This window comes from Cygnus atratus, chromosome 2 (genome assembly GCF_013377495.2).
Source record: "Cygnus atratus isolate AKBS03 ecotype Queensland, Australia chromosome 2, CAtr_DNAZoo_HiC_assembly, whole genome shotgun sequence".
In the NCBI taxonomy this organism is placed as follows: domain Eukaryota; kingdom Metazoa; phylum Chordata; class Aves; order Anseriformes; family Anatidae; genus Cygnus; species Cygnus atratus.
The window spans coordinates 32,226,616-32,250,071 of NC_066363.1; the positions used below are offsets into that span (position 1 = coordinate 32,226,616).

Below are 23,456 nucleotides of genomic sequence, written 5' to 3' on the forward strand. Positions count from 1 at the left end.
AGAAAGATGTGGAATTGGAATATTATGATATTTTGTGACCTTGATTGCCAAAGTTTATACACGTATCTACATACACACACATATACATGCACACATTTTTATGTGTTTTTTACACATAGGAATGTATAATAATTTACAATAGAATGTTCATTTGAACATTTCAGAATGTTTCAAAGGATTTAGCAAATGAACCGTTTTTCTTGACAGCAGGTGAACTGTAGACTTGTCTTTTTCTGCATCATAAAGCTAGAAGGATGATGGTGGAGTCCATGTGGCTGTTGCCTCAGGTCCTTGGTGCAGTGACCGGTATCCAGGAATGCAGGGAGACACTAAGAGGGGAAAAAAGAGAAAGAAAAGAAAACATTAGATCTCTTATTGCATGAGTCTGCTGTTGAGTGATATAGTTACATTCGGAGGGAAAGTCTGACCCCCTACTGTGCTAAGCCTTTGAATGTGATTTAGCCACTGGGAGATTGAAAACTCACTGCAAAACTGGTATTGACTTGAAAAGAAGCGGCATTTGGAAGCAGTATGCATTCAGAAAGAAAACCCAGTCTGCATCTAATACTTTGGGGCAGACTCTCTAAGCTCATGTTATACCCCCAAATATTTTCAAAAGAATGAGAGAATGAAAAGCAAAATGCTAATTTATTCTGGATGAATTATTTAATGTGATCTTTTTACAATATGTGGTAATATAACAACATTCTATAAAAATCTGATTCAGGCAATTTGGTCACAATGAGCCCTTATATGTCTCTCTGCTTAATACTACTGTACAACATATATGTTCTGTGCCAATAGGCAATACATTTTCATTTTTTAAACAAAACAATACACTCTACATCTTTTAAATGCTGTGAATTTATCTACATGTTTTTGAAATGCGTTTTATTTTTTTTTCCATGTTTATATATCTTAAATGTTATGATTGATATTTATGATGTGTCAGACTGTTGATCTGTAAAACAAAACATTTTCAAACATTGTAATAGTAAAGTTCTCGTGCAGCTGCTAATACTTTTATATCTCTGTGGGGGTTTCAAAATATTCCTTAATTCAATTCCCATTGTCTGCGTAAGAGGATTATAATATAATTAAATCCAGATGTTTTCTATATGTTATTCCAAATATTTGGGCATGCAATGCATCAGTTACAAAATTGGACAAAGGACTTGATGACTCTCTGAAAAGATATCTACAGAATAAATAGACAAATACTAATATAATCATTAGCCATTTTTATGACATTTACATAGTAAATTTGATAAGTAAATAGAAATGTAGTGTCCAGCATATTGTATGTTAGCGAGGGTAGGTATTTGATAGCTCTCTGCATCCATGAAAGTAGCAACTGTTAAATATCCTGTTTACAAGTTCAGTCTCTCTCTATCCTGGAGTTGTAATTCCAGCCTTCAGCAACATCCCCACAAACGTTCCAATGATTGTTCATCAGGTTGAGAGTAAAAGCAACAGGAACCAGATTGACACAAATCAAATGACCCTAATCTTATCTGAGTGGTTATAGGGCCATCCTCCAGGCAGAGGGGACATTCTGGAGCCTGTGTCATCCTCATGGGACCTTATCAGACAAAGATGTCCCACGGACACTCATGTATATGGACAGGCTATAAGCCTGCAGAAATCTGACCTTTGCCACGAGGGGTGAACCTCTTTTCCTTTCCTTTGGGCTATGAACGCTTATTGCCACTGGCTCCTGGTAAACCCTCTGTGGTGCTGAACCTGCATGAAGTCAGTGATTCATGTGAAAGTAAACCTTACATTCTTTTCACTCTTTGGAAAGGAATACACATTTTAGGCTTTCATCACAGGCTTGGTTTACTTCTCAATTTTATTTTCCATAAGCATAATATAGAAAATAGAGGTTTCTCTTCTCCAACTTTGATGTAATGCCCTTGGAAGATAATTCTGATTGGATTGATTGCTCTAAGATCAGATTAATGAGAAGCAAAGCTGAATGATTCTATCCTGACATCCTGATGTGTTATTCACTACCAGGGGAACACTGAGCCTCACACAGGCATTGCAAATCCTCAGACTTTCTTGCTTAATTACTCAGTAATCTATTTAACCTTGGCTTAACTAGTCCTGAAGTGGCAGCTCCTTATTAATCTTTTTGAAATAGATGCAGATAGACCATGGTTAAGAGGAAAATGTTCTGTCCAGTGTTTATTCTTCTAGCATCTAGATTAATAGGACACGTAGGTAACAAGGGAAGTGCTTAACAATCTTGCTGTCTATGTTTACAGTGAGGTACCAGAGTTACCATCCTAGTGCAGTGGCTGTGGTTTCCCCGTACCTCTCAGCCATGTGTATTATTCCTTTCCTTACAAGATGCAGCAGAACTTGTCAGCAGCAGGCTTCACAGAGCTTCGCTGCATGGAGACCTGGGGCTGTCCTAGGGGCTCGATGCCAGGATATGCAGCTTTGCACAGCTGCAGTCAGATGCTCTGTGCTGACAGACTTTCAAAAACAGCAGAGCAAGGGGAGCTATTGCTTCATTGAACAGATAAATACACTATAAGGAGAAGCTACCTATCTATTACTGAGAGCAGAATTTGGCTCAAGTAGTGTAAGAGCAAAGTTTTAAAATGCCCAGGACTTCACCATGGATTCCTGTTGCAACATGTGAGTTTTCTGCAAAGCACCCAAAAGCCTGAACAGCACATGGCTCATTAACTTTCAATGAGACTAATGTGTCTAAATTACCCAGAGAGGTTTGAAAATTCCTCCCAGCTACTGAACACTTTTGAAATTCATACTGACTGCTATAAGAGCTCTAATGGGAGCTGTGCACTTTTGAAAACCTGATCATTTAATATAGGGAACTTTTGGTTGCTGATCTCCATCATTCAATAGTGTATCTATCTGGGAAAATATTATCTACTTGAAGAGGTTACTGTAAAGCTAGCAAAACTTTTATTTTTTATTTATTATTTTTTTTTAGCTTAGTTGAAATAAATGCAGAAATCCTGGCAAGTGGCCATAACGTTTGCATTTTCTTCAATCTGTAACATTTCATTTTCTGTGTGCAAGTGTTGATGCAAACCAGGAAAGGCCAGTAAATTCCAATAAAGGTTAGTTCCCTAACCAAAGATGCATGCTTTTCTAAAATGTTGCTAGTGGTAGAATTTCTGTATTTTGCCTCATATTTTGTCTCTTGTTGCAATAAATTTCCAGGGACATCAACATATAAAGTATGAACTGTTTTGTTTTTTTTTTCTTTCATGAGTTTAGTACAATCATGAATGGGAATGGGAATCACTATTTCTATTTGTTTTGGTTTTATGCCAGTTGAATCTTTCTTTGCTCATGGACCTTGTAAGCTTACATCTTGCATTTTGCTCAGGGATCTGAGGAACACTCACAATAGCACTATTTGAGAAGATGTTTGTGGCTCACTTTCCAAAAATTGGAAGCATGCTCAATGGAAATGTAGAACTTTTTTATTTTTTTTTTTAAATAGCAAATAGTACAAAGTTCTAGCTTGGAGGGGGAAAATTAAGTAATTTCATACAGGAAAGAAGAGGAGGTGAAGGATTGCTTAACATTGTGATGAAAGGGAGGAAGAAGGCTATGCTGCACAGTCATGAAGATCACTTTGTAAAAACCACATTAGGTTAACCTGATTAGGCAGCAGAATAACAGCATAGCTGTGTAATAAGAGTGAAAGATTCTTGAATGGGAACTCGGTACATGTAGGTTTTTGTTTTGTTTAGTTTAGTTTTGTTTTGTTTCAAAGAAGAAATTAATTCGAATATTTCCCTACCATCATTCTTTCTGCACTTAGTGACTCAGTAATTTACTGGAGCAGTTGAAACTGAGAAGAAAAACGTTTCATGTGTGAAAGTTTTTCTCCTCTTCCCTTTCATGCCACCAAATTTCATTTCTGTTTGCATTTTCTAGGAAAACACTCTCCTGTGAAGTAAGATCGTATGAAAAAGCTGGATTTCTTTTGGTCTCCAATATAAAAAAATAGGCTTAGAGGATCACAAACCCTCAATTATCATGTCTGCCAAAATGAAGAAGTCAAGCTCAGTAGAGAGAGTCATTATTTTTCTCTGAGTTTATGAGCAAGCACAACAAATGGGAGAGGCACTTTCTTTATTGAAGCAGGGAAAGAAGGCAAACATGATATAATTTTCCTCATTTTATTCTGCTTTTCAGAGATGCTAAGCATTCCTGTTTCCTGCAGTCCTTGGTTTCCTTAGTTAATGAGCATTCTTGACAAATTTGGTCTAGGTGATTTGACTGAAGAAAATCACCAGCACTTACCACAGTGTAAGAAAACAAAAAAGAGGTGTCCTGATTGTCAGCCCTTCTTTTTTTGACTTCTGTTCCCATATAATTCACTAAATTCACTATCAATAAGTTGAGAGGGCATAATCAGTAGTAAGCAAAGCAACTTTCACTTGTAGTTGAAGAGTGAATTTGAAGTAAACTGTTGCTAGCAGCTTCTTCTGGATTCGTATAGTGGGTGGGCCAAAGTTGAGTTCAGCCCTTGGAAGCTAACAGCTCTAAAGAAATGTAATACTGTTGTAGCCACTGTGCTCTGCTGCAGCCATTGTTCTAGGTCCCTCAAAGTTCTGTAGCTTTGTACAGTGGGGGTGAGAAGCAATGTTGTGTCACTTTGGCTTGAATGAGAGGGAAAATATTCTGAGATAGCTTAAAACCAAATACAGATGAATGGTAGGGTAGGTTGAATGACACTGTCAGAGAATAAAGAGCTTGCATTGGTGTGCTTTGGTATGCCTGCCAAGGCCTGCACCAGGATTCAACAGGAGCCGTCTCTACGATGATTCCCATAAAGACCATCACCGTCGTTCCGTTAGCACAAGTTGGTTCCTCTAGGATACTTCATTTAACACTTAGTTTTAATTGCAGGAAAACAAGGTGTTGCACATTGGTGATTATTCTTACTCAATTTCAAGATGGCCTGGATAAAGATTTTTCATTGTGTTTTTGTTTTAGCACAAATCCCACTACTTGTATACATGTCGCCTTCTCCCTTGCTACTAATTGCTCTGTTGTGCTAAATACTGAATTTTCTTGGTGGCTTATCTAATTATACAGTCCTGCTCTAAATGCTATCCTAATTCTTCTGCTGCTGCTCGATGTGTAGCCAAAATTGAATTGCAAAGTTCTGCTTCATGTGTTTACCTAAAGATTTTCTTACACAAACTATGTATGTTTTCAGAAACACTTTATAAATCAGCATTAACAAGTAGCTTGCATAATTTTTTTTGGTAAGTAGGTAATCCAATACTAGACCCCTTTTTTACTTTTGAACCTAATGGAAACATAGCTTAAATTAAAAAGCAGTCCTAAAATCTGAAGGATTTTAAGAGCACAGTGTCCATTGAAAATGAAGTGGAATGATTTTAATGGTATTTGAAAGACTCTTCCTTCTGAATAAATAAGTTACAGTATATTATATATAAAATTTGAAGCACTTTGAAGTCAGTAGCAAACAGTCCTGTTTGATTTGTGTGGAACAAAGTTTTTTCTTCTACTGTGTCTAGGGCAGGGACAGTTGAAAACTTTCAGAAAAATAAACAAGAACATCTAAAAGATGGCAAAAAGAGAAACAGAGAGAGAAGCGAAAAGTGGAAATCACATGGTATCATATCATCCAAAATAGAATACGTTGGTTAGTAAAGATTGCACTTCTCCAAACTCCTGCAAAACATAGTTTCACTGAAAAATCTGTTCAAACCCACAATTCTAATTAAAGGTTTTAGCTGCCAAATAACATGTTCTGGCTAAAGCCAAGTAAGTATTACAGAGCCATTCATGAACAACGGCATAAGCTTTGTACTTTGCTTTTGATTTTCTCATGGGAAAGTAATATAAATGAGAGTGATACCTCCCTGTTGGCTTTAACTGTTAGAAATGCAAAGCATGCTGAAATTGTACATAATTCTCTTCCAAAGGAAAGGAAATAGCATTTCAATGGTTTTCCTCAGTGTCTCGTTGAGTTATGGTGGTGCACAATTATTCCTGTTAAATTACTCTACCAGATGGAAGGTTACATTGTATATTTAGCTAATTAAGTTGTAGAGGACTCGAATTATATCCCAGAGCATAAAGAACCTATCTAAAAGTAAACTTGATTTAATTCAGTTTCGTTGTTAAGGTGCAATATCAAAGTCTAATTAAGATTTTAAACAGGTGGGGTGTTTTTTGGAGACATGCTTTCACAAAGTCAGCCTTGCCTGCAGAAGTTAGACAAACATGCTTTTAAACTCCAGACAACTTTTGGGCCAAATTTAGCTCCATTTGCCTTCAGTGTAGTTGTGCCTTCGTCCCTTTGAGCTGAATGTGGCCAGAGTTTTCATCTGTTAGGAAAACAAGATGCACTGCCTTTTGGTGCTCTCATTTTCTTGGCATCCAGTACTGTTGTAGCAGAGTCCCTCTGCAGATACTCTGCTTTGCCTTTGAACAACCCTTAACAGTATGCTTCAGCAATCTAGTCCTGTCTCACTCTTATCTATGGATGAAATTGGTACCCTCTCAAAATGGGGGAGAAGGTGATGGGGTTTAATTTCTGAAGGCTGACAATATATTATGTTACACTCTCTACCTGCCATCAATGAGCTATCACGGCTGGATATTTTCATAGGTTTAAATCTGTGGGATTTAATCACCCTATTAACTAATTCTTCCTTTTTTTTTTTTCCTTTTTTTTTTTTTTTTTAATGGGGCCTGGGGAACAACTTAGTAGTGAACATAATTATTCTATAAGAAATAAATCATGCATCTAGTATCTAGGGGTCAAACTGTGGTCCTGTAAAAGTCTGGACTGTTACACTTAGGGGATTGTCTCTGACACTTCTTCACTGGAGAAAGTAATTTTTACTTTGGAAAAATTAGTGGTTTGATGGATGTCAGAGGAGGATTTAGGATGAAGAGTGGAATTTGCAGTATTTGCAGGTGTATATGGTCAGAAGTGGGGGCAAGAACAATCGACTGGATTTGATAATCCCAATAATCAAGACCCAACCAGCAGGACTGCTGGTCATACATAACTAAATCTGGATATTCAAATGAGGGATGCCCTCTATGAAGTGACGTGCTTCACCTTCTTCTTTCTCCTCTACAATTCCTGAGAACTAAGATTCAGTTAGGCTCCCATAATTGTTATTAAAGTGCAAACAAATTACAGAATTTGAAGATGGACAGCAAAGATGAGAATTGATTTTAAATTATCCTTGTTCTTTAGTCTATATACCAAGGCACTATAGTATTATTTACTTTTTAATCCCCTATTTATTGTTGAAAAAGGAATATTATTTCATACGAAGAAGATTAAGAAGGACCTGACACAGCAATAAACCATGGTTTCAGCAGTTTTAACATGTAATGTGGACTTAGGAGAGACAATGAAACCTATGGAGTCATTGAAACAGTTATATAGCCCACATTGGTGCAAATGCAAGGAGATGCTGTTCATGTGCCAATTAACATAAATTATTAAGAATTCTGTCAAGTGTTCAGTTCTTTTGCCTCACAGATTACATGCAGAACAGATATCAATAGGAAATATATCATACTGATCAGCCTTTCATGAAAAATATAAATCTCTCTAATTCTGGCTAAATGCATGTAGCGCTAAGTAATTCCTACATCTAACTCAATAAAGCATTACTAGAAAGATCATTCTTGTTTGTATGGATAATAAAACAGCAATTTTATGTTTCCATACATACTACAGTGAATAAGAAGGAAAAGTTAGATATTCAGAATGGCTTCAGGGTGTATTGCATTTTTGAACCTTCTTTAGGAAATCAATGAAAAATTGCTAATCTTGTTAAATTGGCTTCCTTAGCCTGAAGAGAGCTGAAAAGCCAAGAGATCCCCTCTAATCTAATTAGCTGTTTTACCATGTGTTTCACTGAACCTGTTTTTTTATTTGGGGAATGGATATTTACCTTAGTCTGAATAAATAAAGTGTTCTACCTTTTACAAAAGTTAAATAAAGCAAAGGACTAAAGGGTTTCACATATGACCAACATTCCCCTTAAAGCAAATGGTTGTACAGGAAACAGTTTCTGTATAGGCTGAAAACACATTAGGTGATGCAAGCCAGAAAAACAAAGTGTCTCCATCCTATACCTCTGTATCTGGTGCACCCCCTGGTTGGGACCACCCAGTGGTCAGGTCCATGTAGTTCTTGGAAGAGCTTTAGAGAGGTTATGTAAATGGCTTTTTGTCTCATGAATCTAATTTAAAGCTCTTTCAGAAATGTGTTTTTAAATGACCAGAATTTAAAAGCCATTGAGTCTAGAGAGCTATACTACAGACTGGTATCTCACAATCTGTCAGCTAGTGGAGAAGAATGTCCTATGTGTTTATTGTCTGGTATTGTTTTGTCCTGGAATGTGGCTTCCTACAGCAAAAGTCAGTTAGTCATGTAGAAAACAAAAAGTCACTGCTCATCTTGCCTATGTCTAATATATTCAGCTATGTGGAGGTGGTTGAAACAGTCTGTGGCTGCCTACAGGAAGCCAGAGCACAAGTCTGAAACTCCATGCAGAACAGAGAACATTTACATGTCTGCTAGAACCGCGTGGTGCAGGGGAAAGGCTGGGAGACCGTCAGGGCCCTCAGAAGGACAAACTTATTCACAGCTCTCCACAGAGCAGCTAGGGAAGATGGAAGCAATTTTGGTCCCTCACCTGTGTTCTCTCCCTTTCCAGCTTTCTGTCTGAAATTGCTTGCATTCATAGTTTTGGTGAGGAAGCCCAGACTGTCTCCTCATTTAGCCTTTCTGATGTCATGAAAAGTTTCTTGTGCCTTTCACAGTGCCTACATCACTGATGGGGAAACTGAGAAATTTCTCCCTAACCCAGTACTCTCAGACTAAGATCTTAGGAACTTATGTATGCCTCTTTTGGCTGTTCTCCTTGCTGCAGTAGTGAGGGGGATTTGACTTCTTCCTTGATCTCCAGGTCCTGGCACGACACAGAAAGGCAGGCTGCTTTGTTATTGGTGTGTATGGTAATTGTATTGGTGTGTATGGTGTGTATGGTGAAGGGGAGCCCATAGCATGGACAAGGAACCCATTCTGTTATGCAGTGAACCCACAAAATAAAGATACCTTTACAGTATGTTTTCTCCCATTCTGCTCCTCCTGCTTAAAAGGAAATCACCACAGAGACCTCAAATTTATTTCATTATTCACAATCAGCATCTTCTAGAAAATTCTCATTTGTCTCAGTGCTAGAAAGAATCTTGACAAAGGTTAAGCCACTGGTATGCTGGCAATGCCACCATCATGCTAACAAGTATCATCTCATTATTTTCTCTTGTACCTCCAAAGATCTATACCCATACACAATCCATTTTTTTGTAATTTACACTTTAAGTTTTCTCAGGCACAGACTTGTCATGGTTGTGTGTTGTAAAGCACATAATGTTTATCTGTGCATGGGTCTCTAATAGAATAGCATAAAGAAAGGAAAGGGAAAGGAAAGGAAAGGAAAGGAAAGGAAAGGAAAGGAAAGGAAAGGAAAGGAAAGGAAAGGAAAGGAAAGGAAAGGAAAGGAAAGGAAAGGAAAGGAAAGGAAAGGAAAGGAAAGGGGAAAGAAAAGAAAAGATTTCTTGACTGTATTCCTTTATTGGCACTTGGTAGGTATAAGGCAGGAAAAAACAAGGGACAACTCCTGCATGGAGTACAGCATAGAATATATTCGAATCAATTTAATATATGAGCCTTCACACCTTAAAAAAACGATAACTAAAGATACAGAGAATACCAGTGAAGAGCTAGAATTACCTCAAAATCATGAAGTATTTGTTTCATAGTTGTTTCTGTTGACTTAAATACTTTAGATAAGTCCATGTTATTGTTTCCAAATGATCTTAGTGATAACAGTTGGAGCCTGGGCAATAGGGAACAATTCATCTTTCTCAAGTAAAATGGTAATTTTGCCGCTGCTGCATGTGCTGTGGTTGAACTCTTTGTAGCCAAATTTAGTATCATTTACCTCGACTGCCCCACAGCTTTTTCAAGCCAGCCTACCAGCTAAGAAAAGGAAATGCTTTCACTTTAGAGCCTTTGGAAGCCTGGACAAAAGCTCACTTTCTGTTCTTCAGGTTTCCTATATATGGCTTTCAACTGGAGATGAGGACCTGCTCAGTATACACCCTCTCCCATCCCCCATTTCCTGCCTGGGTTCATTAAATGCTGATTTGAAGTTGGCACACGCTTTTCTGATACAAAAGTAGTACTGTGTTCCTGGAACCATCAGAAAATAGGACGTTATTATCTGTCACATTCCCTTCATATATATATATGTACTCTCCCCAAGCACAGAAAGGATTTTTATCACTTGTTCTTAAATATGTGTGTGTTTAATTAAGCAAACAAACAAAAAAACAACAACAAAAAATACAATGGTGAAGCAAAGCCCTGTTAAAAAAGAAAACCTCAGCTTGGCTGGGAGCACCCTAGCCCCAGGCTGTATTCTTTAATGCTAGTATCTGCAAATTGCTAATATTAAGCAAAGTGCAGTATATGACACAATGACTACACTGAATCATTTTGATATCTCTCGTGCTTGTGTTTCAATATCATATTACTCAGGAGAAATTAGTTTTCTTTCACCTGAGCAATGATGGTTGTTGTAATGAAATTAGCATGTGGCCATATAGGAGCCTGTATATTTTCCATTTTAACAAAACAGTTAGTTACTTCTTTTCTGCTATTTCAAGCCACCATAAAAGACGACAAAAATCATGAAGATGCTATCTTTCATCTTCACCTAGGAAGAATTACCAAAATTATCAGTTCCGTAGAGATAACTACAAGTCATGCATGACAGAGAGTTAGATAATTGATCCTTGTGTTGCCTATATCTTCTGTTACTGTTTGATTCTTTCTGTATCTTTCATAGCTGTTGTCCACTTAAAGTCATTTAAAGAGAAATATCAATTCATTATTACTAGCACTAAAAAGAGATATTAAGCCATGTAATAGTGAAGAGACTCTGAGCAAGCCATATTACTGTCACATATTATTATTCCAAATTATGCTACAGAGTTGCATAAACAAAGTCATTCTCAGGCTTGTCTTTCTTGAAATCCACTTGAGTGAATCACTCAAATGGATATCAGCTGATTCCCATCAAGATCAATGACATGGGCTTTGGTGACCTTCAGAGAAAATCACGGTATTGTTTTGTTTGCTTTCCTACAAAACACTCTCAATTCATATATTTTTCCTTTCCCAAAGTGGGAACAAATTATTAGTAGTCCCAAAGTGCTAAATGTAGTAGAAGTGCAAAGATTTGCAGACTGAAGAGGTTAGGCTAATAATGACCAATTAGACCTACATCACATGTATACTGGCTTTTAGCAGGACTTTAGATGAGTAGCCCAACCTATCAGCCTATGGCCATAGAAGGTGCAGCCTGTTTTCCCGACCTGCCCTGCTCCCAGCTGTGTGCTCCCATTTTTCTCTCATCTCTGGCATTCCGTCTTCTTGGTTTTCTACCACTGTAGTGGCAGAAATCTAACCCAACAAACCCCAATGCATTCAGCACCTCCAGCGCTTCAGAGAGGTCCTATTACCACATAAAGTCATAGACTTCATGAAGGGCTTTTCAATGATTTTGTGGTATTAATGTAGAGGAAAAAAAATTTAATTCTTTAGGGCTTAAGGGCTTGTATCTGCCTGAGGAAGCTGTTCTGTGGCAAGCTGGTGAGTAAAATTTAAGCCTCAGAAGTTATTTGATGCTGGCTCCGCTTGTGACACTCCTGTTCTACACTGAGAATGCCTTTGGATGATGAACATAGTCAACTTTGACAGTGGATTAATTAAACTGAGCAAAGGTGCTAATAATGTGCAGTAGAAATACACATGGGGCGGCTAATGCAAAACAGTTATTTTAAACAGTTCTCTCTGAAGACCAGTTCTAAGAACTATGAGTTCAAGTATTAAACCAAATAGTCATTTAAAACATAAGGCAGATTAATTATTATTCTTCAGCATTCACAGCTAAGTCTTTCCGAGTGCCTTGCAAATATTAGGGGAACAATTAAATTAAAAAAAAAAAGTTTAAAAGATATTTATTTTTTTTACTTTGCTCACTCATTTGCATTTCAGATTTAAAAGGAGTAAAGTTATTTAGAAATAACCTCATGTATAAGCTTTGGTCCAGTATATGTATATATACATATGTGTATCTTTATATTTTTTATCCATAGCTATATCCTTGAAGCTTAAAATACTTAATTTTGCCTTTTTAACAATCCAAAGAGAGTTGACAATTATAGATGTGTTACTACTGTCTGCATGTAGGAATGCACTGAAGCACGTAGGATTGCTGTAGTGATCGGTACCCGTTGCAGCCAGCAATAGCTTGCTTCAGCTTCAGTGGGGCACGATGGTACAGTCGCCTCTACAGGCATACACCAAGCCAATGGCCCAGCCACTGACAGGTATCAAGAACCCACTTTCCAGTTCTGCGCTTTGTCCAGACATTCTCAAATTGGTTAAATTTACTTAGCACACTGAAATCTGAATACTTATTGCCAGCCCTCGAGTCCCAGCTGGTACCATCTTAGCAGCTGGCAGTTCCTCACAGGAGACTGGCTCCCATTTGAAGCACACAGTCCTCAACCCTTGTCTTTGTCTTGGAAGGTTTATTTTATAATTTAAAAGTCACTCTTCATGCCTTTTCACTTTAAGATTGGTTATTTCCACTTAAAAATAATATGTCATCTTTCATACAAGGTCTGTCTTCTCAGCTGCCTCATAAATTCAGACACTGAAAACAAAGTCTGCTTCCTCTGTTTATATTATTGATTGGGATGCAGAATTACGATGGGAGTGTGGTAAAAACACAAAGGCAATCACTGTGAGCATGAAACATTCATGTGCAAGTGGATTATCTCCCCAGTGAATGTTGCAGAGGATTTGTATCACATTACTCTGGCATGGATATAGAAATATTTTCTGGATATTAAGACTATGGAATAGTACAAATGGAAATAACCATAAGTGCAAGTGGGGTCAGCACCTTTTCTTCAAAATGTCATCATACTAGGATGAGACCTGTGATGAAAGCATGTGGTGTAATCTTTGCCCACTGTTATATTTTCAGTTTCATACCAAATGGTGTCTTAGCAAACAACTCTCTGGTACAAGAACCATTGGTCTTAATTATGGTAGTAACAGATAAAATCAAGATTTCTTGTTAATATTTTTATTATCAAAGACTTCCACTATTTTGCTAGCCTATGTATCTGTCTGAAATGTGCTCAAGTCATAAGATACTTAAAGGGAGAGCTGGCCAAGAGTGATAGAGTATCTGGTGAAGGGAGCAAGTGGCTGTGGGAGCAGCAGGTCAGAGCAGCACTCTGGCAGAGGTGCAGTTCCTTTGCTCCCACATAAACATTTCTAATGTCCTCATCACTGAGGGAATGAGTGGGACAGCAGGAAGCAAATTCGTGATCTTACATGCTGGGCAAGGATTGGAATTAGAAGCATAGGTTTGAGTTCCTGTCCCAGACTGACAAGTGGTAAAATATTGAATTGAGTGAAGATTTCATTTATTTAGTTTTTCTGCTAACTCCTGCTCCTTCTTTGGGGATGAATTTATGTTGGTGCATAGGAGAGAGAACTGATTCCAGTTTCAGCTCTCTTTGTTTTGAGATACTGCTTAGCCAAGCCTCAGTTCCAGAAGGGGAAACACAAACAAAGTCTATTCCACAATTATCTTTCACTAGATCTTAGCAGTCTGTTTGATAGAGGGTTTACTTATAAGAAGAGATAAACGAGTACATGAAACATCATGCTAAAAATATCACAAAATAAGAAGCACAGCAGAGCTTCATCTCTGGTCTTAACATGAAAAGACTGTGTCCATTTGGGAAACAAAGGTGGAACCTGCCCAAGGTACATTAAATGTAATCCTAGGTTTTCTGGGAATCAATCCTACTTCTTTGTTTTCAGACTGTATGATTTTCTGTGTAAATGTTCCTAGGACACTGTAATAAATCTAGTTGTTTGGTGTGTTACTGAGAAAACATTGAAGATCTGGGCCTAAAATTGCTGACCAAGAAATGTTCTGCCAGCAAGTCTTGTCATAATTTATATTTCTGACCGAAATCAAAAGGCAGCAGTAGAGGCTTCTTTCTATTTCTGTCATCAGGCCATAATCCAATTATAATGTTCCAAGTTCCAAGGTGTATTTCCATCCAAGTTTTCACCTTCAAGAGAGATTAAAATGGTGTAGAATACAAGTTTCAGTCATCTCTAATTAATACTAATGATATTAATGATAATTAATGGGTAACTTTAGAGTTGAAATGAGATGAGAAAAGAAAGTAATGGCTAGTTCTTTAGGGAGGAAAAGAAGTTAATTCAATGTGTTATAATTAAAATTCTTTTCTGCCTTTTCAGCATATCCACTGAAATATTTTGCTCTAATAGCTTAGTGTCTGCGCCTTGAATTCAAGAATATATGAGGAATCAAAAATGTTTAGAGGCAGAGAAAAGAAGAATTTAAACCAGAAATTACTGCATAAACTACATGTTAAATACAGGCTTTTTTATTGTTATTTTGCTTTAATGTTAAGGAAATAAGATAAAAATACAATTCCCTCCTCTCTTCTCTGCTGTTGTCTGATAGAGTTAAGGCAGGTGAGAAATAGAGGCATTCTCATCAATACACGTTTATTTTGAACTTGTTTTGGAAGAGAGGATTAGGGGAAGGCAAAATGGAGGTGAAGTTGAAAGTGGTAACAATACTGGGATTCAAAGCTTTTTGGCCTCCTTCCTCTCTTTCCAAGCCTTCAGTCTGAGATGGAGTTGTATGAGGAGCAGCAGAATGACTGGAGACAATGGGCAGTAAAATCTCTGCCTCTGAGCTCTCCTTGGATCAGATGAGGTCCTATAGGGAATGCCAATGGTGTCTGGGTAAAGTAATAATTTGTTTTATAATCATTCATTTTCTTGTCTTCACCTGCAGCCTCAGAGCCCAATTTGAAGGTACGTTCAAGGTTAAAACAAAAGGTGACGGAAAGGAGAAGCAGTCCTTTACTCAGGAGAAAGGACGGAAATGTTGTCAGTTCATTCAAGAAGCGACTCTTTGAGGTGACAGGTAATTAAGAATGGAGAAATTATGTCTTAACTGTGACTGCTTGCAGGCATGTATAAAATACTCCTAAAAGTGGTATATTGGAATTTAAATTGTTTACTAAACAAAAGTATGCATTGTCTTTTTTCTTTTTTTTTTTTTAAAATCTTTCCTGCTGCTGGAAAGAAAAGCATATTAAAGAAATTGCTATGTATGAATAACTTGTAATCTTCAGCTTTCTACCACTTACTAAAAAGACATTGTCCATTTGAAAGCCATCCTTTCCAGCCAGTGTGGAAAACAGTGCTTGGAAAACAGGTAGAACAAATAAATGGTAAACTGTTGATGGTAGGGGATATTAAACAAGAAAACAATAGTGTCTTCCCCTAATTTGTGTCTTCTGTACATGGAGAGCATTTGGGATTTTGCATGTCCCACTTCTTGTCTCCTGTGGAAAATGTAGATGCTACTAGCAGGCACAAACACACCTATCTGATGTTACTTAGGTTAATCGCAGACCATTTTGGAATCTTGTGTTTGGTCCTATCCTGCTGGTTTCTCTTGCTTGAAAATGTCAGTTCAAAAATCAGTTCATTTTGATGTAAGGGCTCACTAAGCTATTTTTTCAGTAGCAAAAGTTGAAATGTTTAAATACTGAGTGACATATTTTTGGCCACAGTTGATAGTATTCTTGGTAATTGAAAGGGAACTTTTAGCATGTAAAGATATAGGATTCTGAATATAAAAGGATTAGAGGGAAAAAATGCAAAATAAAAATTTGTCATCAAGTAGTATTTCTTTCAATATTTTCCCTACCCTTGAACTAAAAAAGTAACAGGCTGGATGAACAGTGGATGCCAAGGCTTTCTTTTACCTGTTTGACGTTATAGAGTCATAACTTTGTCACATATATTATTTTGCAGAATTGCACCCCAGCTACTAAACAGTCTAAAATTCTCTCACTTTGGTGCTCAGGACTAGAATGAGTCAAGACCTTATTTGTTGATTTGAAAGAGAAGAACATTCGAGGTTTCTTGCTTTGACTTCACATTAGTATTTGGTACTTTCATGGCTTGTTCAAGTGTTACTACAATCAGGCTGTATGCTTATACAATGAACTGTTTCTGAACTGTCAAACGTGTCTTAATTCATTTGGTATATCAGAATTATGTCACAACAAGAAGGAAGTATAAGACATAATGAATGAATCCACTTCAGTGTCCTCATAAATGCAATTCTCATGACAACTTTTCACGGTATATCAGGTGTAAATATATAAATATATATTCCCTATAAATTATTTCCAGATCAGAATTTTTACAACTAATGTATTATTTCCATTTGTTGATGCTGTTATGAGCTTCTTGATTTCCACTTCCTTAGTTTTAGCTGATTTCTTTATATTTTGTACACTTGCAAGAAAGGTATAAAGTGAACTACTTGTCCCAGAATATTCTTTTCTACAGCCATCGACAGAGCAGAAACCTGAAAAAGAAAAAATATTGTGTTCTCTTCCTGTATCTGACGATAATTCTAAGCATTACAGATTGCAATTATAATTATCAATATCTGTTATATGACGCTTTTCACCTTTCATAAACAAAGCTTCCCTGATCAAGCATTTGGCTGAAGCTTTTTTCTCCTTTTTAAAATTCTTTTAACTAAAAATAGCCCTTTATTTATATAAAAGTACTGTTATAACTATTCAAAAACTGAGGAAAAAAAAGAAGTTTCTACTGCTCTATGAAAAGTAGTCAGAAAATAGCGCAAGAACTTTACCTGACCAGCTACTATAGCTGGGTACTGGTTCACTTCAGTAAATTGAAATCAGCTTTAGCAGGAAACAGCAACAGATCCAAGAAACTACCAGGAAATCTCCTGTTATTTTTGGTCAAACTGAGGACATATTTTTGCAAGTGAACTGAGAAAGAGTGAAGAAGCAAAGAATTGGCCATAGAATATTTACTGCCACACTTAGTTATTCATTATTTTAACTTCCTGAAGATTTGCGTTTGAAAGTTATCACCTGAAATAGCCTTATCTCTACTAATGCCACATTCTTTCATCTTTATCCTTGTTAGTTGCTCCCATGTGCAGAACTTTCATTTATATCAGTATAGGATTAGAATGACTGAATACAGCAACACACAATTATACCATCCTCTTCCCCTTTATCTTAAACAGAACTTGGGAAATATTAAATCAAGATAACATATAGCCTTTAAAATGCTATTTTAAGATTTTTGTATTTGTTCAATATTCCTTCGTATTTGTACTAAAGATGCAGTGAAAGTGGTGTATATTCTGTCATTATTACTTGCATATGTAAAAATTTGTCTACTACAGGCAGGTCCAGCACCCTTTTTAAAGACTAAGGGGATGGCAGTAGGCCCCATGAATTGATGGTATGTTATCATGACCTTTGCAAGCCTACTATCTCTGTCATTTTGATCTCTTACAGAGGCAGGACTCTATGCAATTAAAAAGAAAATTCTTTCTTTCCTTTTCACTCTTTACAAGTTCTATGTGTCTATCTCTGCCCGATACCGAGTATCATACCATCTTCATGAAAATGATTAAATAATTAAATTCACCCTTTGTGAAGCAGACAGGTCAGAAAGAGAAAGACCAAGAGTATCTTTCCTTGTTAGCACTGTAAAAGGAAAAACAAAGGAAAAGGAGAGTGAGTTAAAAAACTTTAATGTAAATAAATAGCCCATTCATAATTGGTAGATACCTTTCAACAGCAAAAGAAAACACCCTGTGCCATTAAGTGTATCCAGTTAATTAAGTCTTGTGTTTTTTTGGTGTGAACCATGAATTCATGTATGCTTCATCTGTTTTCCAGAATCCTCAGTCAGCAGCAGCTCCCCTGGATCAGGTCCCAGTTCCCCAAGCAATGGTCCGACCAGCAGTATAACAGAAAGCGAAACCTCAGTTTTGCCATCTAGCATTCAAGCTGAGGTAAGACTCTTTCTCTTTATTGGGTGGATAGCTGCTCAGACTGCAAGATTGAAGAGATTTGAAACTTTAGTTTGATGATACATACAAGCAAAATAATTGAAGAAATTATAATCATCAAGGATACCAGGACACTGCAGGCTGACAGCAGAGTATGTTATATATGAGATATGTGTTCAGAAAGGAGGCCAGCAAATAAAGAGACTCTTTGGTAACAAAAATCTAAACAAAAGCAGCAGTGATGCTACCAAAGAAGCTGAAGAAGGCTATGGAAGGAACTAGGAAGCATCTGTTTTGTAGAATATTAGGGAAGATATTGGGGAGCAAGGGCACAAAGAACTAATGAGGCAACAGTTGAATGTGAGATGAACAATCACTGCAATGTTTGCAATGTCACTGCAGCCCTCTTCCTGGATGAGGTAGAATAGCAATGCTTTACCTGTTTTCAGGATCTCGTATTGCTGTGGGTGGGAGGAAATCTGGCTTACCTTCTGGGATAATTTGAAGAAGTGCATGATGATGAATGCTAATGAAGAACTTTCACATGTGAAAGAGTGACTTCATCATTGCTGACTCTAACACTTAGGAGATAAGGCAATCCCAGGTTCAGATGCTGTTGAAGTAGATTTGTTTAGGTACAGTATCAGTGTTAGGTGACTAAGTCTTTTTTCACATCTGCCTTTTATTTTGCTGTACCTCAGTTTCCTTATCTGTTCAGTGCTTACCAACGTAACTGATTTGCTAAGAGTCTTTGATACTTGTTTTGTGAAGCTAGATTGTACATGGAAGGAATCTTAACTACTCATTATTATGTTTCATACATACGTGCCTATAACAACAGGAATGCAGATGGTAAATCAGTTGTGATAAACCTCATTTACCATAGACATCAGGCCTAAGTCATGCTTTCCATGGCAACATTGTAAAGGGACAATAAATTAATGCAACTAAGAGAGAATGAAATTCAGAAACATTCCGTGTCCATTGTCCTTACAAATAGCAATTCTTGCTTTGGTGGTAAAATTTTCTATTAATCGTTGGTTTATATTCTTTGTGTTAGAAAAAATTGCATAAGAAAACGTGATTTAACAGAGCTTTAGCTAATGGAGCTATTTCTTCAGGTCAGTGGCAGGACATTCACCTCAAAAAAAAAAAAAAGTGGAATGGGCAGTTCAACCTCCAGCAGTGACTTTTCCCCATAATGAATTAATTGTGTGTGTGAACTATGATCCAGGGGGCAGGTGGGTGACCTCTGCACACTGATTAGTAGCCTCTCTCTGGCCCGTAACCAAAAAGAAAAAAAATGGCATTGATGGCTAACATGTGGTCTTGCCTCATAGCCCCTCTGTATGTGATTGCAAAAAAATGTAAATGATGCAGAGCAAGATCCATCATTCAGATAAGATCAGATCCTAGTTCTGTGGAATTAAATGGTATATTTTAATATTGGGAATGTTGTAGTTAGAAGTTTGGCATATATGGATGTTAATGCTGTATTAAACAGGAAAACATATCCAATTGGATTTTGTGTTGACTTGAGGATACTACAAAATGTAAGGGGAATAATGACTCAGACTGGTTTACAGTGCTTGTTACTTTGCACATTTTAGTTTCTGGACGTTTGCCCACAGTGTTGAACCACTATAAAGACAAGCATACAACCTGGTCAGACTGGCAATCTGGGGAGATTTGGAAAGGCTATACCAAGAACCAACAAAGTTATACTCTGTTTATTAATAGAAAACTGCGTTGCACATCAGTCGCCATTACTGTGCCAGACATCTGTAGGTTTAGTTCGACACAATCCAGAATTTCAAATGAGCCTAAAAAGTTCCTTTTAAAGTTAATTTCCACGTGCTGGAGTCAGTCACTTAGCTGGCTGGAAGTGAGCTAAAAAACTGAAACTACTGACTTCCATTTCTGGATCCAGTCAGGGATTTCTTTACCTCTCTGGTTACTGGACTGTTAATGTTGTGGTCCTGTGGGCTCTAACATTTTTCCATAAATCTCAATTTCAGTGCATTTTGTTTTCAGTGGGATTTTCCTTGGTAGTTTAACAGCAACCAAACTGCTACATATCGCTTTGCTAGCTTAGCATTAGCTGCCAGCTCTCCAACGCTGTATATCTAATTAATTTTTCATCAGTTACACAAAGTACAGAAGTTTCTAATAATAGGATAAGTGTTCCAAAATCACCCGAAGTATCACTTGTTTTGCTGTAATCCTGCATGACTCACATTGCTGTTGTTTCATAATCGTTGTTGTGACATTTGCAGTAAGTGTTGTGCTCATATCTGAGTGGGTGGATAGCCGTGGTTTTCATGGCAGCAAATAAAACACTTTTTGCTGGGGAAAAACAGGTTGCTATGACAGAGCCATTTACCAGTAAAACATGAGTCAATACCGTAAATGATTACACTCCAGTGCATAGACAGAATTAGAGCATTATCAGTAATGAAACAGATTTTTAAAGTCTTTTTGACATATCCATTTGAATAGCTAGACCTCTAAATGGTTTACCCTCTGGAGCAGACAGTCTGGTGAGCAGACGTTTACATTTTTTTGAATGCATAAAGGTGCTCTGCAAACGGTACATTTTTGCAGATAATCTTTTACTATCACAGTTCCCCTAATGGTACTTTCAGTACCATTTGTTAAAACACTGGTCTCATTATATGAAACTTGAAAGTTAAACTCGAGATTTTAATTGCGCCTTATAAATAAAATGCTGTTTTTATTAGGCCCACTTCTCTCCAGCAGCATCAAGGTTCACCGCAGTAGCTATTTGTCTCATGTAGCGTGCCATACATTTTCAGGTCACCTGCTGTGCTGGGGCTAAATCGAACTTGCATAAGAAATGCAAGCAGGATTGATCCCCTGCACAGCACGTCCCTTGTGTTCGGAGGGACAACCTGCCGTAGTCATGAGAAATGATTAATTTTGGGCATACGCAGCCTGATCAAAAGCCATTGAAGGCAATGACAATTTTTCACGTGGTATCAGTGGGCTTCAGGTAATCTTCTTTCTCTTTCATTTGCTTATTGGAGAGCAGCATTTCCTAGAATATCACTTTATACAGGAGACATAAATGACAGATACATGTATGATAGATAAATGTATGATACAGCAGATACATGTATGGCAGCATACATGGCAGATAAATGTATATTTGATTTGTGCAAGCCCACAGCCCTACGTTTGTAATTCTCAGCTCAATATGGCACACTTTGCAAGTGGCTAGCGGCAAATTGTCTGAGTTTCTGACCAGCTAGTGAGGTTTGTTTCAAGTGTAGGCGAAGAGAGTCTAATTAGCAACATAAGAAATAGGAATGTAATAGTGAATATTCAAAGCTAAGAAAAACTTAGTCTAGCTTCACAATTTGCAAGTATTAAAGCCAAACCATTTCCTCTTCCCCATCTAATGTCTAGATGTGCATATAAACATGTGCACACGAAGCTGGTGTTCCTGCTTCTCTGCAGGCCCTGGCAGCAAAATAGAAGTACAATAACTAAATATGGGTACTTGTTGATCATCCTGCACTGTTACGTTTCATTATCATACCTCTATTTTAAGAAAGAGAGTAAGTATGCTGACAGCCTATTTTAAGCATCAGGGAGCAGGATCCATGGGCCCAGAGAGTATGTATATGGAGGAGCAAGTAAGGCAGTTGTTTTTTGGGATAATTTAGGTGCCAGTCCAAACCATCAAGTCTGCATGGAGAAGGAGGACCATGACTTAGCCGTTGTGCTGCCAAGTGACACTGCTGGCAACTCCAGTTTGTGCCACCATCTCAGGGTATTGTCAACTGTATAAAAAGAGAATTTGCAGCTGGGGTCATGTAGTTGTATTGCAGCATGTACTGGACCCTAATCCATGCAGGTGGGCTGCTAAACTTATGTTGGGAGATGAGGTTTTACTGGCATTTAGGCTAATTTTTATTGAAACTATTAAAAAAAAAAAAGTTACCAAAATGAAAATGACTGATTATTAGAGGTATTAAAAATTTGATAGAAGTAGTCTCACTAATAAGTTCCTGTTTTCAACATTAACTTCCCATGGTATATAACATGATTGATTCTGCCTTGTGTAACAGTCATGCCTGATCTTAATGTGGGAATATGTTTTACTGTCATAAACACTGTCACAGTCATGTTTGTTAATTCAAATCATAGAAGGTAATAGTGGCATACTGAAAACCAAAAAGGAAACATGCATTTTGAAGTGGCTCTGTGTACATACTGCAGTGGGTACAATTTTGATGACGTTCTAAAAAGCACATCAGAGGTGCTGCAGTGTCCTTTTCCAGTTAAATCTTTATAGTCTTCCTCAATCATATCTCCACAGTCTTGACATATTTGGTTTTAATCATGGTCAAAGTTGGATGTTATCAAGGCAAGACACTGTTAGCCAAGAATAAATGTAATATACAAGTGAAGCTTCTTTGTTTCGTATGCTATCTGTTGAGATTCCCTAGGCACCAAAAGAAAATTACAGAGATAGACTTCTACTGTTATTGTCTCAGTGATAGGTCATATCTCCAAACAAACTGTATGAGGAAGGTTATGTTTTGCAATAACATCCTGTGTTTTTGTGCCTAACCACTTTTCATTGATGGTCTGAAGTTGCATTGTATTAGCACAAAGTATTTTACAGAGTTAATTGATATTCCAGGTTTGTCCAGGGGAAAATCTACAGCTCCCCACAACATGCTTGACAAGTTATTATATTTACTTTAGTCAAAGCCCGAGTGTGCAGTATCCCTCTTGGAGGTGGTCTATTATTGGAGTCCCATATGCTTTTTGTTTGGGAAGAAAGCAGTCACTGTGTCATACTGTTACACGGGGTATTCTTTTTCAAGGATGTTGTTCCCTTGGGGACCATATCATGCCAGAGTTCCTAAGTCTAATAAGACCTTTGTAGGTCTTATTGTGTTAAAGTTCTGGGAGGGAAGCAAGAGTTAAACAGAAAATGTAATTCAAGCAACTATACTAGACCACATGTTGAAAAACATGGCTGTTAAAGTAGAAAGTCAAAGGCATCAAAAAGATTCCTGTTGTGGTAATGTAACTTTTTATGTTTCTTCCCAATGAATCTAAAATGGAAAGACAGAGGGTGATCTTTGTAGAATGTCTGTTTTTACTTGACAGTAATTAAAAATATATCAGCAATTCCACATCCTTGAAAATTATATCACAAGGATTCAAAACAAGCATTAAAGATTTTAACTTTAAAGGAGTTAGGCTGTGAGAGGGTTCACCATCATCATCAGAGAATGATGGGACGCTGTTCTTGTGTATATGCAGAGAGAGAGTATATTTTTTTAAACATCAGATGTGACAATGTGGCTCACTTTCTACCCAAGATTCCCATGTTAATAGAAGTAAATA

At 37.3% G+C, this 23,456-nt stretch overlaps 1 protein-coding gene across 17 annotated transcripts in view; it reads left to right on the top strand.

Moving 5' to 3' along the window:
- The window catches only part of HDAC9 (histone deacetylase 9), a 477,431-nt gene that overhangs the window by 252,931 nt on the left and 201,044 nt on the right, over positions 1-23,456 (top strand). For all 17 annotated transcript variants that reach the window (XM_035562425.2, XM_035562412.2, XM_035562426.2 and 14 more), the window contains 2 exons: positions 15,000-15,131; positions 17,956-18,071. In XM_035562425.2, the coding sequence (XP_035418318.2) occupies positions 15,000-15,131; positions 17,956-18,071 (248 nt within the window). The remainder of the gene's footprint in view (positions 1-14,999; positions 15,132-17,955; positions 18,072-23,456) is intronic.